The sequence below is a fragment of the Trypanosoma cruzi genome, genomic scaffold (assembly GCF_000209065.1).
Source record: "Trypanosoma cruzi strain CL Brener 1047053517087 genomic scaffold, whole genome shotgun sequence".
In the NCBI taxonomy this organism is placed as follows: Eukaryota; Euglenozoa; class Kinetoplastea; order Trypanosomatida; family Trypanosomatidae; genus Trypanosoma; species Trypanosoma cruzi.
Genome location: NW_001849447.1, coordinates 164,268 through 180,445, shown reverse-complemented (window position 1 = coordinate 180,445; position 16,178 = coordinate 164,268). Strand labels below are relative to the sequence as shown.

At 47.3% G+C, this 16,178-nt stretch overlaps 8 protein-coding genes across 8 annotated transcripts, besides 15 other annotated features; all 8 read left to right on the top strand.

Moving 5' to 3' along the window:
• Window positions 1-16,178: a sequence feature (heterozygous, non-Esmeraldo-like haplotype).
• Window positions 1,449-1,484: a sequence feature (AT_rich).
• On the top strand, window positions 1,554-3,143 carry Tc00.1047053503521.89 (hypothetical protein, conserved; the record flags this gene model as incomplete). Its single annotated transcript, XM_803410.1, has 1 exon — window positions 1,554-3,143. One exon carries the CDS (start codon window positions 1,554-1,556, stop codon window positions 3,141-3,143), a length of 1,590 nt encoding a protein of 529 aa, XP_808503.1.
• Window positions 3,208-3,249: a microsatellite.
• Window positions 3,496-3,521: a microsatellite.
• Tc00.1047053503521.80 (hypothetical protein, conserved) lies at window positions 3,579-6,437 on the top strand (the record flags this gene model as incomplete). The annotated part of the gene is made up of 1 exon (XM_803409.1): window positions 3,579-6,437. The coding sequence occupies one exon, from the start codon at window positions 3,579-3,581 to the stop codon at window positions 6,435-6,437; it is 2,859 nt and encodes a 952-aa protein (XP_808502.1).
• Window positions 6,441-6,476: a sequence feature (AT_rich).
• Window positions 6,479-6,532: a sequence feature (CT-rich).
• Window positions 6,850-7,395, top strand: Tc00.1047053503521.60 (hypothetical protein, conserved; the record flags this gene model as incomplete). Its single annotated transcript, XM_803408.1, has 1 exon — window positions 6,850-7,395. One exon carries the CDS (start codon window positions 6,850-6,852, stop codon window positions 7,393-7,395), a length of 546 nt encoding a protein of 181 aa, XP_808501.1.
• Window positions 7,688-7,730: a microsatellite.
• On the top strand, window positions 7,760-9,208 carry Tc00.1047053503521.50 (UTP-glucose-1-phosphate uridylyltransferase 2, putative; the record flags this gene model as incomplete). The annotated part of the gene is made up of 1 exon (XM_803407.1): window positions 7,760-9,208. One exon carries the CDS (start codon window positions 7,760-7,762, stop codon window positions 9,206-9,208), a length of 1,449 nt encoding a protein of 482 aa, XP_808500.1.
• Window positions 9,245-9,277: a repeat region.
• Window positions 9,415-9,435: a sequence feature (AT_rich).
• Window positions 9,545-9,578: a microsatellite.
• On the top strand, window positions 9,637-10,821 carry Tc00.1047053503521.39 (mitochondrial carrier protein, putative; the record flags this gene model as incomplete). Its single annotated transcript, XM_803411.1, has 1 exon — window positions 9,637-10,821. The coding sequence occupies one exon, from the start codon at window positions 9,637-9,639 to the stop codon at window positions 10,819-10,821; it is 1,185 nt and encodes a 394-aa protein (XP_808504.1).
• Window positions 11,187-11,245: a microsatellite.
• Window positions 11,342-11,373: a microsatellite.
• Window positions 11,405-11,448: a sequence feature (A-rich).
• On the top strand, window positions 11,536-11,886 carry Tc00.1047053503521.30 (dynein light chain, putative; the record flags this gene model as incomplete). The annotated part of the gene is made up of 1 exon (XM_803406.1): window positions 11,536-11,886. One exon carries the CDS (start codon window positions 11,536-11,538, stop codon window positions 11,884-11,886), a length of 351 nt encoding a protein of 116 aa, XP_808499.1.
• Window positions 12,079-12,120: a sequence feature (A-rich).
• On the top strand, window positions 12,489-13,886 carry Tc00.1047053503521.20 (hypothetical protein, conserved; the record flags this gene model as incomplete). Its single annotated transcript, XM_803405.1, has 1 exon — window positions 12,489-13,886. One exon carries the CDS (start codon window positions 12,489-12,491, stop codon window positions 13,884-13,886), a length of 1,398 nt encoding a protein of 465 aa, XP_808498.1.
• Tc00.1047053503521.10 (uncharacterized protein) lies at window positions 14,299-16,017 on the top strand (the record flags this gene model as incomplete). The annotated part of the gene is made up of 1 exon (XM_803404.1): window positions 14,299-16,017. One exon carries the CDS (start codon window positions 14,299-14,301, stop codon window positions 16,015-16,017), a length of 1,719 nt encoding a protein of 572 aa, XP_808497.1.
• Window positions 15,538-15,628: a microsatellite.

Genomic DNA, 16,178 nt, shown 5'->3' with positions numbered 1-16,178 from the left:
GAGATTATTCGGCACAACAATTCCGTCACTCTACACAGCACCACATTCGCAAACAGCAGCGCCGATGCCGGACTCTTCATAACGAAAATCAAAAAACTTAGATACTGCCACTACGAAGTTCACAATTTCTGTGTCGATCGTGGGACATTGCTTTTTTTTCATGACCAAGTTCATGGAACCGGTAAATTTAAACGAGGCCTGCGTGCGTGTAATGAGTTTTCACGCCACAGCCCATTGATATACATCCATTATTGGTCAAATCCACTTCCGAACAACACATCGCGGCCTCTCCCTGCTCCGCTTAACACCGTCACGAAGGGATGGATCCTGCACTTTTGGTGTGAGGATCTTTTCCACATGACACTTTCGCTTCTTCCGGCTTTTCACGCCAAGAAAGATTTCGGACAAGATTATGCTGACGTGTATATTTCGAATAGCGAGAGGAATACGGAAGGACGGTGGCTATTGTAACGTTAAACTTGGTGACCCGCGAAACCTTGAGAATCCGAGAAACACGAAATATGGTTAGGATCATCGATTTCCCTTTGCAGGGAATCCCTGCTGGCCGTTTTACCGAATTTTGACCAACCGCCCGGAGAAGATTCACCCGCTAAAATCCGGTCAAATTCTGCAAACTGCGTGCCACCAACACGGGGTCATTGACAAGCGTTAAATCAAGAGTATGATTGGTGTAGAGGCAAGGAACTATAGTTTTGGTGTATTGGAGATGATGGTTTTTTTACCTATTTAGCCAGGCCCCTGCGGAAACAAATACCGCGCTAAATTGATTGACCGACGTGGACGCAGATCTAGTTTGTCAAACATACCGGATATATTTCAACTTATGCAAATTATGGGCTTTGAGTCACAAGTTGTGGCCTTTGAAACTATTCTCGCTCGAGAACAACTGCGCATTGCCACAATAACCGTAATTTTTATTGACGCTCATGGAAATGGGCTCATGTGGCTACAGTTTCTGCCCCCAGTTCCCTCGGTGGTTGAGCTGGTTGGTGTGTGGTATACACCCTACGCATTGCTTTGGGGGCACAGTTATTCTCACTCCACAGATACGACTAACCCTGAATACAAGCGGCGAGGTGAGTAACACCTCTTCGCGCACAGCATGACGGAGATAAGAGAACTTTTGGTGAAGGCCAAAGAGGCACTTGACCTTACGAAATGTGTTGAAACAGCCTTTGAGCTGACAAATAAAAAACTTGCCAGTCTATACATCAGTTGTGTACCGCACTGTTAGCGATTGACGCGCCGAGGATGGAAACAAATGAGGTGCGCATGCACGTGTCTGTCCGTCCGTGTTTGTCTCATTCTGTGCACTGTGGGGATTACTTTTCTAGTACAAATTTTGTTAGGGTTTTTTAATCTAAATTATGGTTTTACATCCAAATTGTTGGGGTTTATTTCCGTCATGTGTCTTTGTGTTGTTGCTGTTTTTTTTTTTTTAATTATTATTATTATTATTTTTTGACTAATTTTTGGACTTTAAACATAAAGCAGATTTAATATCAAAAAATTTAGTTTTATTAGAAAAGACGATGGAAAGGATGAAGTTGCAAACTCAACGGCGGGATGTTTTACTTCGACTTGCCTCTTCTTCGGGGACCACCCTATTCTTTCTTGTCTGTGGGACCCGTATGCTTGTGCTTCTAGCGATGCTCGTCTCATACGCGGTGCTCCCGAAGTTGCTTGACACGGAGCTTCTTTTTGACACCTCTGGGTTGCTGCAAAACGATACGAGTGGTCAGTGGGGGTTTCTGGACTTTCCTCGTAGTTGGGACGGCGTTCACTACTTTCATATAGCAAAATATGGGTATTCTCATGAAAACACTTGTGCGTTTTTTCCTCTTCTTCCATCTCTTGTGCGTATTATTTCGTGGCTTAACAACTTTTTTTTGTCAACACCCCTTGCCGTTTTTCCTATTTCCTTCCAGGTGGCTTTGCTGAACGTTGCGCTGGGTGGAGCCTCTGCTATTTTTCTGCGACGTATTACGGTGCTGACTCTTCTTCGTTCGACAGTGACCGGTAGAATGGCGGCGGTTGGTGGAACATGGCTGGATGAGTTACCACCACCACCAACCCTGCGGCATTATAGTCAAAAGGAAAACGACTCGGGTAAAGATGTCAAGAAGACGCTAAGACGGGAGGTGGGTGCGGTGCTTTTGATGTGGATGATGAGTCCCACAGCCGTGTTTACCGTGGTTGTGTACACAGAAAGTGTATTTTCATTCTTGACGTTTGTGGGATTGTATTTGCTTCTTTTTTCACCAAAGGCAGGAAGCAGGATTGTAACGATTGCTGCTGAGGCTGGCGCCGTGTTGTGTTTTACTTTGGCAGGATGGGCCCGCTCCAATGCCTTTCTGTATGCGGGATTCTTGTTGTATCCCATTTTTTTGCAGATCTTCTTATTCAACACGTACAGGAGGCGTTACCGCCAGTACCATGGGGACACCAAGGCGCTTTCGCGGTGGCCAAGCTTTCTGCGGTGTGCGGTAGTTTTGTTGGAATTGATGGTCATTTGTGTACCCTATCTTTCCATGACGTACTTCTGTTTTGGTCGGTTTGTGCCGCAGTGGGATCCCACGTCACGGATGACAATTGGTGGTCGCTTTTTCTCCTTTTACGGATGGATACAAAAACGCTACTGGAATGTGGGGTTCCTTACTTCCTACCGGTTGAAAAATATTCCGAATGTCTTTATTTCCGCCCCCATTGTATTTTTCACAGTTCGGGGGTTTTGGCTTTTTTATGTCATTCCTGCATTTGAAGGGGCGACCTCAACAGCATCAAAAGGAAGTAACGGATGCGGTGGTGTCAGTAGAAAAAAAAACAACGGTTTACAGAAAAACCGATGGTTTTATTTTTCCTTCTTTTGTCGTATAATAGAGGCCTTAGTTCAATCGTCCAACATGCTGTACCTTGTTATCCTAATTTGTATTGGGGTTACTATGGTGCATGTGAACGTGGTGAATCGTTTCATTATGTCTTCACCCGCGCTGTACTGGATTTGGGCTCGACAGATTGTGTGGGATCCATGGGGAGGTAGCACAATTGTCATGTTCCGCATATTTTTGATGTGGAATTTTATTGGGGTTCTTTTTTTCCCCAATGGAATGCCATGGACCTAACCTAATAGGCATTTTATTAACCGTTGCTCCACTTTTTAAAAAATACATACGCACATAAACGTAAATATAAATATATATATATATATATATATGTGCATGCATATATGGGTTGAGGATCCGGCAAGCAGCCCAGGTGTAAGTTCCGTTCATGTATATATATATGTGTGTGCGCATGCTGTCAATTTGACGGATATGAGGGAGGGGGATTCTTTCCCTTTTGGGATTGTTTTTTTTTTTGATTCCTGTTAAATTGCTCTTATTTTTGCGTTTCCTGTTGTTGTGCATCTTGGTGGACTTTTTTTTTTTTTCCTATGTACTGCTTTTGTTGCTTTTGCTAATTGTTGTTGTTCTTTTGTTATTATTATTATAATTATTATTTTGCGTTTTGCGAGCAGGTGGGCTTTTTTCCCGTGGTGTTGGGTTTGTCGTAGAAGGATGAAGCGTGGTCTTCGCAGTCGGAAGGCAAAGGGGACGGCGAAGACAGGTGCTGCTCTCAATTTGCCTGGGAGCCATTCGGAAGCATGGAAAGCAGCGTCTTCATCGGACAAGAAGAGTGTCAGTAAGGGATTCAGCGGAGCCCCTGCAGGCAGGGCGAGTTTGAGCGGTGGAAGGCGCATAGCAACGCTGACATGGGCGTCGGGGTCGAATTATTCCACAGAGCAAGGGAGGCACCGCGTGGCATCATCTTCGTCAGCCTCCATAAGTGGCTTTTTGCAGAAGCGGATCCTATTTGCTTTATGCGCGACGTTTTTTTGTAGTTTATTTGTTGCCGCCATGCGACGCATAATCGCTCAGTACCGCAGGAGGGTCGTGTGGGAAACGGTGGAGAAACCAAGGGCGGCCTTTGTGATACAAACCGCATGGCGCAAGCACCGTCAGCGTAGGCGGTTTCTCTTGGAAAACGTCTCTAGACTCATCATTTCATTAATGCGCCTGAAAATCAAGCGCATTTGTGCGGCGAAGGAAAAGGCCGTACTTCTCTTGCAACGCGTTTTTAGATCGCAGAAGGAGCGACATTTTGTCCATTTCATGTACCAAAAAATGAGGTATAACCGGGCACTTAGTACAATGCGTAACTGTATAAATCGACGTGTGGCAAGGCGGCATATGGCATTTCTTGCAATTCAACGTGACGAGCGGCGGGTGTGTGAGGAACGCTGTGCTATTGATTCACTGCACATCATCCACAGTGAACGTGGTGATCTGCTTCGTATTTTTCAGGTAATGCAGACGACGGCACCCGTGGCTTTCACACCCTTGGTGACGAGGGCCGTATTTTTGGAGGAAGCCATCCGCTGCACCGGACACTGCCCATATTCTCCTCTTTTTTTGCATATGACGAGAGAGCAACAATTTGGTGTCTTATCTTTCTCAGAGCCGCCGAGTGGGCGCGCGAGCTCGCTGAAGGAGAAGCAATTGGGTACACCTTTTACAGATGGCGTTAATTTCAAACACAGTCTTGAGAAACACAACAGCGGGGATAGACAGTTCCCTGCACATGGAATTGGTACGCATTCATGCACATCAGCGTTGCATACTGAAGAGGGCGCGCGTCAGTTTTTGCAAGAACTCTTTGGCCCGAATTTGCCACCGTGCCCACTGGCGCGAAGAGGATTAAAACCGAGCCGTTTTGGTGAATATGGTGACATAGCAGCCACGAAATCCCCCATGTTTCAGATGTGTGACCCCGCAGGGAACGACATCATTCAGTCATGGCTCTCAATTGACGCAGCTCCTGGAAGAGAGGTTCTTTCAAAAAGTGAAGTGAATGCGGATTCATATCAAGCGGTTTCTCTAGTGAGGCCGCCATTTGGTGAGTTAAGGGCATCCGTGAATAACTTAATGGACGCTTTCATTGAGCTTCTTGTGCGTACAGAGGCCACTGAGCGCAAGGCACTGGAATCGGAGCTGCAGAGCCGGCACAAGGAACAGATGAGAGAAATACAACGTTTTGCCGTCACTCTTCAAGCCACGCATGTCGCTCCGCTGCTGTATGTTCCCCTTCTTTCATCGATGAGAGAGACCTGGGCGGTGCGTCGAGCAGAGCAACTCTTTCGTGAGGAATATGATGAGAGACTGAAAATTGTGGAAGAGTACCAGGCGACGCCGCTCCGATTTTTAAATCGTCCTATTCTTAACCTGGCGGCGGAAGAGAGGCGGCGGCGGTTGCAAGAACGTCTGCGGACAATGAAAGAGAAAAAGGAAGAGAAGGGGAAAGGTGACTTTGCGGGATCTCCATTGGCAGCGGCTGCTCCTGCGCCCACGACGGTGCCGGTGGATGGACAGGGTAATAATATACATACATTGGTGCCCCGTCCTGTATCTATCAGACCAGGGAGTCGAACTCCCACTGTCGGAGCATCAATGCCTCAATTTCAGTTGGGATCTTCATCTTTTTTATCTCCAGTGCCTCGGCCGCCGTCTCCACCCCCTCGGAAGGTGCACGATAATCCTACGATGTCCTGCATCCCTTTGCAGACCTCTGATGAGCGGACTCAGCGACGGCCACAAAAACAATTTGGCCCTGTAGTCATTTCAGAAACACCGGCCTTCTCATCTATCAGTTCAGCAAATTTGGCTTCATTTATTGGTCATTTGAATGATGGAGTGTCGTCTCATGATACGTTCGTGGGTAGTTCTAGCGGTGGTTCACGAGACACCACGATTTCGCACGCGTCACCAGCGACTCTCGGTAACTCCGCGTGTCCTCCAGGTCTACTTCCGTCTCTAGCTAATTCCTTGACCCAAAGTACTGGGAGCAACGAAGTGAAGGGCGGCAGCACAACGAGGGAATTTTACTTTCATTCTTCTATTCATTCCCTGCAGCGCCCCACCTCTTCCGGTGACGAGGAGAATGTTGCGTTGTCGTTGCAGAAGGCGACTGTTTTTACCAACATGGAGAACGACAGTGGCTGTGGAGACCCCAAGAAAAAAAAAGGCCTGGAAGCGTTGAATTATTGCACCAACAACGCTATACCACGAGGGGTGCCGATTCCACTTCTAAGATCTTCAAGAACAGAGCGCAGCAATTTAGGTACAGTCCCACTCCATCCCGTTGCTTCTGAGAAAAATCTTGTCACGCGCAGAGAGTGTGGCGGCGATTACGTTCGAGGACGTTACCGCGGGTCTTCTTCATTTGTTCCAGTCTCAGGGTTTACCGGCGCTGATGATTCCCTGAGGCCTGTGCAACCGAACCCGGGGGGGGAGCAACTGAATTTCAGGTTTCAGGCAGAACAGGGACCAAACACGAGGAAGACGAGGCGAAATTTACTGGAAATGTCTGGAACGAGTTGACCCAATTATTTATTTATTTATTATTTATTATTTTTTTTTGGAGGTGAGGAAAGGAAAGGAGGAAAAAAAAAAAAGGAAAAAACTGGAGAGAAAGGCTGCTGCACATCTGCAAAGACGCATTTCTCTTTTTCCCTATATGAAATAACTATGTAAATTACACATCTGAATTTCCTTTTTTGTTGTTCGTGTTTTCTCTTTCTGTGCAGATGTGTCTCACCCTGTCATTTGACGACCACATTGACTTTTTGTTACGATAAGGGTGAATAAAGACCTTTCCATGTGTCCTTGAGTACTGTGCACGCGTAGGCAAACCACTTCCCTTTTCTCCCTTCTTCTATCACCCACGCACTCTTTTTTGTTCTGGTTGGAAGTGAGAAAGGGGAGAACGTGTTAGCCAGCACGTAAGCGAAAGATGGGGAAGCGCCGCATTGGTGGAAATTCGCGGGTGCTTCGCAAGAAGAAACTTAAAATCTCCAAGAGGGTTCCGACGTCACAAAATGGTTCTGCTTCAGCCGCCACAACTGGTATCGTGAAGAGGAACACAAAATTGCGACTAAAAAAATTCGGTAGTCGGTTGTCGTCGGGGAAACAGCGGCTTTTAGCACTCGATGCATTGCGAAAAGAGCGCAGCCAGTTGCTAAAACAGCAGGCCGCTGAGCGCATGGTATTAAAAGAGCATACAAGGGAGTTGGAAGCACGTCGACTGCGGATACGTAAGGGTGAGAACGCGAAGATGGAGCGGCGGGAGCTTGGGAAGTACATCCGCCAACTAAAGGAGGAACAGAAGGCGAAGCATCAGTCGGAACTTCTTTCTATTGAAGAGGCTGTGAAGAAAAACGGCGGTAAGAAGGAATACGACATGAAATATGACGCCGACGAGTGGGAAGACGTGGAGGAGGATGTGGATGAGTTTGACGAGGACGAACTGCAGAGTATGTTTGCGCACTTGACCACCTAGCAGCAGTGTCCGTGCGCCGCCACATGCTTCTATTTCTTTCCCCTTCCTGGAGGAGCAGCCGCTGTTGGGGGGAGAGGGACGACAGGACGCGTCTTCCAGCCGAGACGAAAATGCCGATTAAAAGTTGTGAAATTAAGACAAAAAGAAAAATGAAATAAAATGACACAAGAAAACGATTGGAGAGCAAATGTAAGCTTTGTTTGAGACAAAAACTGCCATTTTTGTGTGTCCCGTTTTTTCTTTTCTTTTTCCTTTTGCCCGCTTATTGCAAGGAAAAGCGTCAGAAGAGGTTTTACTTTAATTACTATTATTATTATTACTATTTTGTTGTTGTTGCTTGCGTGTAAAGCGTTTGTTTACATTGATGTCGTCTGTAACTGCGGGGATCTCAGAGGCTGCTTCTGCCTGCAGGGCAAAGATGCAGGCGGCAGGGGTGAACGAGGCGTGCATTCGCACATTTTTGAAGCAGCACGCCTTCATCAGCAAAGGAGAAACAGGCAACATCCCCGAGAGCAGCATATCTCCCGTAGAGTCCCTCGACTCACTTGAAGACATCACCGTGCCGGCGGACCCTTCTCTACTGGAGCACCTGGTGGTACTGAAACTCAATGGCGGTCTTGGCACGGGCATGGGACTACAGACGGCGAAAACTCTTCTTTCCGTCAAGGATGGCAAAACATTCATTGATTTTACTGTGCTGCAACTGGAACATCTTCGGAAGACGTACAGTGACCATCTACGTTTTATGCTGATGGACTCCTTTGCCACCTCTTCTGAGACGAAAGCCCATATAAAAAAATACTCATGGTTATTTGACACCTTTGACAAGGAGGTGGAGTTGATTCAGAACCGTGTACCAAAAATTTGCCAGGACACTCTTCTTCCCGTTACGTATGAGGCAGATGCCTCGTGCGAGTGGGCGCCTCCGGGACATGGGGACCTTTACACGGCACTCTATGGTAGCGGTAAGCTGGATGATCTGCTTCGCGGTGGGTATAAATATATGTTTGTATCCAACGGTGACAACTTGGGGGCAACGCTGGATGCCCGTCTTCTCGCATATATGAAATCAAACCAGTTGGAATTCCTTATGGAGGTTTGCAGGCGGACTGAATCTGATAAAAAGGGTGGTCATATTGCCTATCAAACTGCTTGTTTTGACGATGACACAGCGCCCGAGCGTCGGTTTATACTACGTGAGTCGGCGCAGTGTCGAAAGGAAGATGAGGCGAGTTTTCAGGACGTTGAGAAGCATCGTTTTTTTAACACGAACAATTTGTGGGTGGATCTTGCGGCTCTCAAGAAGACGATGGACAGCCACAGCGGGACACTGCCACTGCCTGTGATTCGAAACGCAAAAACAGTGAACCCGGTAGATGGCACCTCAACAAAAGTGTATCAACTGGAGACGGCAATGGGCGCGGCCATTGGGCTCTTTAGGCGCTCTGCAGCAGTGGTAGTTCCACGAGAGCGTTTTGCCCCTGTAAAGACTTGCTCGGATTTACTTGCGCTACGATCCGATGCGTATGTCTTGACGGAAGATCAGCGTCTTGTTCTCTGTGAGGAGCGGGCCGGAAAGCCACCGACGATTGAACTTGATAACCAACACTATAAGATCATCACTGGTCTGGATGCGCTGGTGAAGGATGGTGTGCCATCGCTACGACAATGCACTAAACTCATCATTCAGGGCCCAGTGGAGTTCCAGAGTGGCACAGTGGTGAAGGGTGAGGTGGTGATACGCAACAGTAAGAAGGAGCCTTTCATTATTGAACGCGACCGAGTGCTGAATAATGAAGTGATGGAGGTTTAGATATAAACTCACTGATGCGTGCGAGTCAGCGTGGAACTTTTTTTTTTCCTTCTTCTTCTTTTTCTTTTTTCATCCCAACGATAAAAAGAAGCACGTTTCGCACGAGTGTGTACGTTGGATAAAAGACTATTTGTGGGTTTTCACAAATGTATGCATGTGTATATTGGTCTTTATGTATCTGGGGTTTGATTATCAACGGGAACTTGAAAAATAATAAAAATAAAAAAGTAGTGGGGGATCTAAAGACAAATGATGAGCGAGGGAGCGGGACCAATCCAAAATGCCTGTGATTCCGGTTTTAACGGAATTATTATTATTATTGCTTTGGATTCTGTCTTTTTTTTTTTTTTTTTTGTATTTTTTTTCTTTTATAAAATCATTGTTTTTTCTCGTTGTTATTGTTGCAATTTAGTGCAACGTTAGGAATAATGATGACGACGTGCGAAAATGTACGCGGCGTTTTGCAAAATTGTGGCGACGCTGCGCCTTTGCCGTCGGAGTCATTGTCCACCAACGCCGTGAATCGTAGCCTCTCGGATCTTCATACACCCACTTGGTTTGTACTCCTTGGCTTGAGCTCTGGACTGCGGACGCTGCTGTTACATCCGCTGAACCTTGCCATATCTCGCAAACGCATGATGGCAGAGAGTAGGCCTCCACCGGTGATGCAAATATTGTCTCAGGCATACCGGGGCGAGGCCAAGACAGGTCCTCTCAATCCTACAAAAGGGGTGAGGGCCATTTATCGGGGATTTGGTGTTGCATTGATTGGAAATCTTCTTGGCGAGGTAACTTACCTTCACACGCTTGAATTGGTGCGGGAAGAACTGGAGAGCAAACCTTCGGCTCTGCAAAGGGCTTCTTCCTCGCAGGGACTCGATTTCAACGCGAGCAGTCACGCTGCGGCCGCGGGTGGCTTGGCGGGTGGTTTGATCTCCCTTCTTATTACCACACCAATGTCTGTCGTGTGCAATAGACAGTTAACGGCTGGTTATGGCATGGCTTCTGGATATACTTATTGTTCTGCGTGGGCAACGGGGCGGGAAGTCAGCGGTTTGTATCGGAAAACAAATGAGTCCTTCCTTCGTAGGGGAAAATATGCACTTCGTGGGTTCTACGCTGGGCTTCTGCCGGGTATCGCAGCACTTCCTGAGAATGCGGTGTGGTGGGCTTTGTATAGCAAGACGAAGGTCGTTCTATACACTTTATTTGAACCAACCTTGTCGCGCTGGGAACGCGAAAGGGATGCTAATGATTCTCTTCGACCATTTTGGCGACAAAACTGGTTGTTGTCTCCTACAGACAACCCCGCATTGAACGCCGCGGCAGGCATGCTTGCTAGTTTCATGACGACGGTAGTTTTTAATCCACTTGACGTCCTTCACACACGGCTGCAGGTCCTACCACTGGAGAGGCACGGCAAGGCAAAAGGCGTGCCGCTTGCACGTGTCTATAACCTCGTGGACAGTCTCATTCGGAAAGAGGGCTGGCGAGGGTTTTTCAAGGGAGCATCAGCAACTGTGAGTGTTTCTGTTTTGGATGGTGTGTTTTTTTCACTTTTTTTTGAACTCACAAAGCTTGGTAGCGATCGAGAGTTTTTGCGTCAATTTTAAAGGAGGGTGTGGGTGGGTGGAGGGGGGAGAAACAAGAGGTCATCTTCACGGTTTTCTGCAATACCAAGTGGATGAGCCGAAACTGTTTCTCATTGGTATTTTTCCCTTACAGCAGGGAAAGGAAATACGGCAGGACGTACTGGATGCCATTCACACGAAGAGAAGGAAGCAAAAATGGAAATACAAATTAAAAAACTGTTTACCGCTTTTCATAATGCGTGGCTCTTGTTTATTTTGCCACAACCCTCTTCCAATGCATATAAAGGAAGGAAATACGAGGAGGAGAGGGGTGGGGGAAATGTGTGGGAACACACTACTTGTGGAGTTCTGCTTGCTCCCACTCTTTATCGAGCCAATAAATTAGCCGAAAACAACAAACAAACAAACAACAACAAAAAAGAAACAGAAACAGAAAACAGAAACACTTATTGTAGCGGGAGAAATGGTATTTTTGTACATATTGGTTCATTGTGTATGGTATCCGCTCCCAGCAATTATTGCCAATGTGACATGAGCCGTGTTTTTTTTCTTTTCTTTTCTTTTTTTTCTTTTTCACTTTTGTGTGATTTTGGCGTTTATGGTGTTTTTTTTTTTTTTTTGCGTCATTTTCTTTTTCTTTTCTTTTTTGGTGTAGAAGAGCAACAGGGACATTCACACGCGCGTAGAGAGCGAGAGAGAAGGAGAGAGAGGAGTTGTGGTGGGAGGGATACGGAGATGGCGGCGACTGGTGGCGGTGACATTGAGGAGCTTGTCAAGCAGATCACGGACCATCCCGGTGTGCAGGGGCTGATCATCGTGAACACGGAGGGCATTCCGATCCGCCACACATTCCAGGAGCAATCACGGCCTCTCGCGGTGCAATACTGTGCGCTATTTCAGAGTCTGGCGATGAAGGCCCGAACGGCCGTGGTCGAGCTGGACAACAATAACGACCTTCTCTTCCTCCGTGTGCGGTCAAAGAAGCACGAGGTGCTTGTGGCTCCCGACACGAAGTACCTGCTAATCGTCATTCAACGGGTAGGGAATGACGACAACTTGCCGGTCAACATAAAAAAGACGCCGTAAAAATGCGGGTGGAAAAAAAGAGAACCGCTTGAGTGAGAGAAGGAAACTGAGCATGAGATGGAAAGAGGCACTCGGGAAGGGCGGAAACGTCGTGAAGTCATGTTTTATTATTATCTCCATTGCTCCTTTCTTTTTTTTGACTGTGTGTGTGTGTGTGTGCCCCGGCTTTTTTTGTTGTTTTTGGTGGTGGTGTTTTCCTTTTTTTTTTTTTTTTGCTCTTTTTTCTTCTTCTTTCCTCCTCATGGTTCCGTATGTAATTATAGGCGTGGTGTTTGACCCGTGCATTTATCATCCCTACACACACTCACTCACCCGCAAAATAATTAAAAAAACAAAATAAAACCTTCTCTTTCCCCTCCCCTTTTCTTTCAGTTTTATGTCTTTTATCCACACTTGAAATGAGGGAATATTTTGTATTTCTTTATCTTATTCCTTTTCTCTTTTTTACTTCCCTCTCACCGTACATGCATACGTGTGCCTTAATGGATATTGTCCGCTCTGTCTATGCTATGGAGAAGGTGTCGCCAGCGTTCGTGGTTCAATACTCCGTTTTGTGAGTGGTGGTTTTATTGCACGCGGCAACAAAAGGAGGTAAGACGCACATGGAGGTTGATGGTGATCATGACGTGATTGCGGCAGCTAAACAAAAATTGAACTTGCTGGGTTGTCTCACGAAAGCCATCGAGGCGGAGTGGCAACGTAAAGAGGCTCTCCTGCAACAGCTACAGACTCAATTAAATGAGGAACAAAGAGAAAAGGAATCTGTGTGGCACCGCACACGCAATATCGGTGCAGATACTGTGGCCACATTGAATGAACTGCGTGCTCTAGAAGAACTTGATATGCTAGACAGTATGCTGGTAGAGAAAAACACGCAATTGCGCTTGCAGCAGCAAAGGCACGACATGCTACTTCAACAGTTAGCCAACATGGAGGCGGTTTTGGACGGGGTGGGGAGCAGCGAGGATTTTGACCTTAAAAAATGGGCTTCTTGTTGTGAACGTATGCATCGATACATCGATGCGACAGATCGATATTGTACTCGTCATACACGTCACGTTGTAATTCATCCCGTTTCGGTCATTCATCAGAGCATTCGCAAGATGTCTCGGACGGCACGAGAGCGTGATGAAAGACTTGTCATTCAACTGGAGTGTTTAGAAAAACAAATACAGCACGCATCATCATTGGACAGCACTCTTCAGAGCAAGGAAGCTAAATATAGATGCAAGTGGGAGGAGTTGAGGCGCGGCAATCGGGACCGGATGCGGAAAATAAAGAATGCAGGGGAAGTGGAGACGATGAAATTGCGTGAGAGTCTTCAAGAGGTGAAAAAAGAACACAGTCATCTTTTGTGCCGTTTGAAGGAGGAAGTGGTTGCCCCAGTGGAAGCTGACTTGCTGTCGCCGCCCCCAGTATTGGAAAATGCACATGAAATCTCCGCATCGTTGCATGAACCGCGTGGGGAGGGCCCAGACAAAAGCACGGATGTTAACTCTGAATTTATTGATAATACACTGTTGAGGTCGGTGCCGATACTCCGACGCTCCCACCTCACTAGCAGGGGGTGGCTAACGAGTGCGAGTGCTGCTACGGCTACAAGCGACAGAGACATTGACGATGACGACACGAATGACACCGGGAATGATGGTGTCGCTGTTGGGGTGCCAGATGCTCCCGTTAACGTTGCACCCTTTTCCCAGAGTGCAATGGGGTTGTCCCTCCATCGTGCGGCGAGCCCCGCACCACCGGGCGAGATGAACTCGGAGGTGGAGGAGCTTCGGTGCCAGGTCATCGCAGCGGAGAGAGATGTCGACCGGTTGCAGCAACGGTACGAAACATTGAGGGAAGAGGCCGAAAGAACACTACTCGAGTGTGTAAAAAAGGAAAGGGCCCTGGAGGAAAAGCTTTGCAAGTCGCGAGAGGCGGTATCTGTTCTTGAGAAGGAAAAGTCTGGGTGGCAGGCACTTCATGAGCAGATGTCACTTTTACTTTCTTAGGAAAGAATAGACGTAGAGCTACATAAAAATAACGCAACAACGAGGCAGTGAAAGAGTAAAAAAAAAAAACAGAAACATATCTGCATCTCCTTCTTTGTATTGAAGCCTGAGAATGAACGCAAATTGGCTCGGCTTTCGATTTTCATGCGCTCCTGAGTGAGTTGGCTGTACGTACTTTTTTAATTAGTTTTTTGTTGCTATTGTTGTTCTGCGAGGGAGTGGAGTGGGGGATTTTTTCCCATTTTTGTCTTTCTGGTTTTCTTAAATTTTTTTTCTTTTCCAAGCATATTTGTTTCTGTTGCACCGCGATTGTAGGGTTTGCACCGAATTCGGCTCGGTGTGTTTAGAAGAGACGAGTTGCGACTCTGCACGAACTTATAGAACCACAACAAAGGTGAAAATACCGCCGTTGATGTTAGCGAGTGAGCACAGAGCCTCGGAACTTCCAGCGGATTTCTTGGAAGCTTTCCCCACGATGGTACGTGACGTCAGTCTCCGCGGCGACATACGTCTTCCGCCCATCACGCCGCAGCAGCAAGGTGCGCTTTTCGCTCTGGCGGCCAAATATGGCTCTGCATGCAGTCTTGTCATGGATGGCGAGGGGAGGTTTCATTTGCGAAACGGCTCTTCCAGTCCTCATTTGCAAGAAAAGCTGGCTGAAGAGCTGCGTTATCTGCATGATGAAGGGGAAAAGTACCCTGAGGAAGATCCTCTTGTGTTGCACTGGGCATTTACGGACCGCAATGTACATCGAGAGGTGGTGACAATGTTACAGCTTCTAGCTTACGATATGGGCATATTCCTTGGCGAGCAGCTCTTTGACGGGGTTTATATTTACCGCGTGGAGGTTGCACTTCGGTATCTTCCGCAGTGGGAGGCGGAGCGGCGCAAACTCATAGATTCATCTCTTCAGGGGGAAGCAGATCCCTTTCCAATCCCTGTCTTGGCGATGAAGGATGCAGGTATAATGGATGCATACAGGAAATTTATTCGACCGTTTTTGTATGAATGGGATTTCGCTACCACACGATGCGAGGTAAACCTCTATCGGGAACCCACGGGACAAATACCAAAGGAAGCACGGTCTTTAGGCTCTCTATTTTCTTTGCGGCATGAAGTTAATTCGTCAGGAAAGATCTTTTTCAGACGTTGGACACGGCATCTTTTGCATGTTTTTTCCAAGTATGCGGAGGAGCTCAGGCGGCAAGATAGCAAAGGGATCAAGAAGACACTCTCAAAATACGGTGGGGATCTCGATCCTGTCGACACGGAGAACATTACCCCGCATTTCGGTCATTTTAACTGCTGCCTCGAGGAGCGTTATTACAAGAAGGATCTGGCAGAATTGGAGGAGTTTGCCTGCCGCAGTGGTTACTTTGTGCATGTGTCGATAGAGGGCGATCTTGCGATTGTGCTGGCGACCGCGCGAATGAGGCCGGCGCTGGCGCAGAGGTATACTTTGGTTTTTCCGAAAGAGACGGAACATCCGCGGCGGCCACGTGAGTCTGAGGCACAGTTGCATGGAAGAGTTGGACTTTTAGACACCGTAATTCGTCAGCGCTTACTTTTGGGGAAGGAAGAGAATGATAGTCTCTACCACAAACGTAATGATAAAAAGGTATCACGCATGGATCTAATAAATGCCAGCGCAAACACCAGTAGCAACAGCGGCAGTAGCAGTAGTAGTAAAAGCAGCAGCAGAAGCAGCAGCAGCAGCAGCAGCAACATTAAAAGAAGAAGCACTGATAATGGTAAAAAACGTGTTCGAGGAAGAATTGTAGGCATTGAGGAGAGCCGTTGGGGCAAAGAAGGCGCGGATAGTGCATTGGAGGATGAAAATAAACCTTCCACACCCAAGAAGGCACTTCCTGCTTTGAATTTGCTTGTGGGGAATGAAATGGGTGCCTATAGGCGCTTTTCTCTCGCAGAAAGCAACCTTTACGATACGATTGTGGGGAAAATGCAACGCAAGTTACCACCTGGATGGAGTGTGCGCCGGGACTCTGCGGGAAAGCGTTACATTCTTGATCATCTTCGGGGCAGGGCGCATCATGGTGACTCGTCTGTGATCTCCATGGAGTTTGCAGCAGGGCAACGGGAGATATACAATGTTGTGGATTTGATGATGTGAGGTGCTCTGGTCACTTAGCTAATTTTCTTGATTCGAGAGTAATGGCGATTGCTTGGGGTGGGAACGCAGTTGACGCGATGTATAATTTCACCAGTCGGCACCAGACACACATATGATGAAATTGATGGCATTTGCCGGTACGCGAGGGGGGGGGGGGGGGG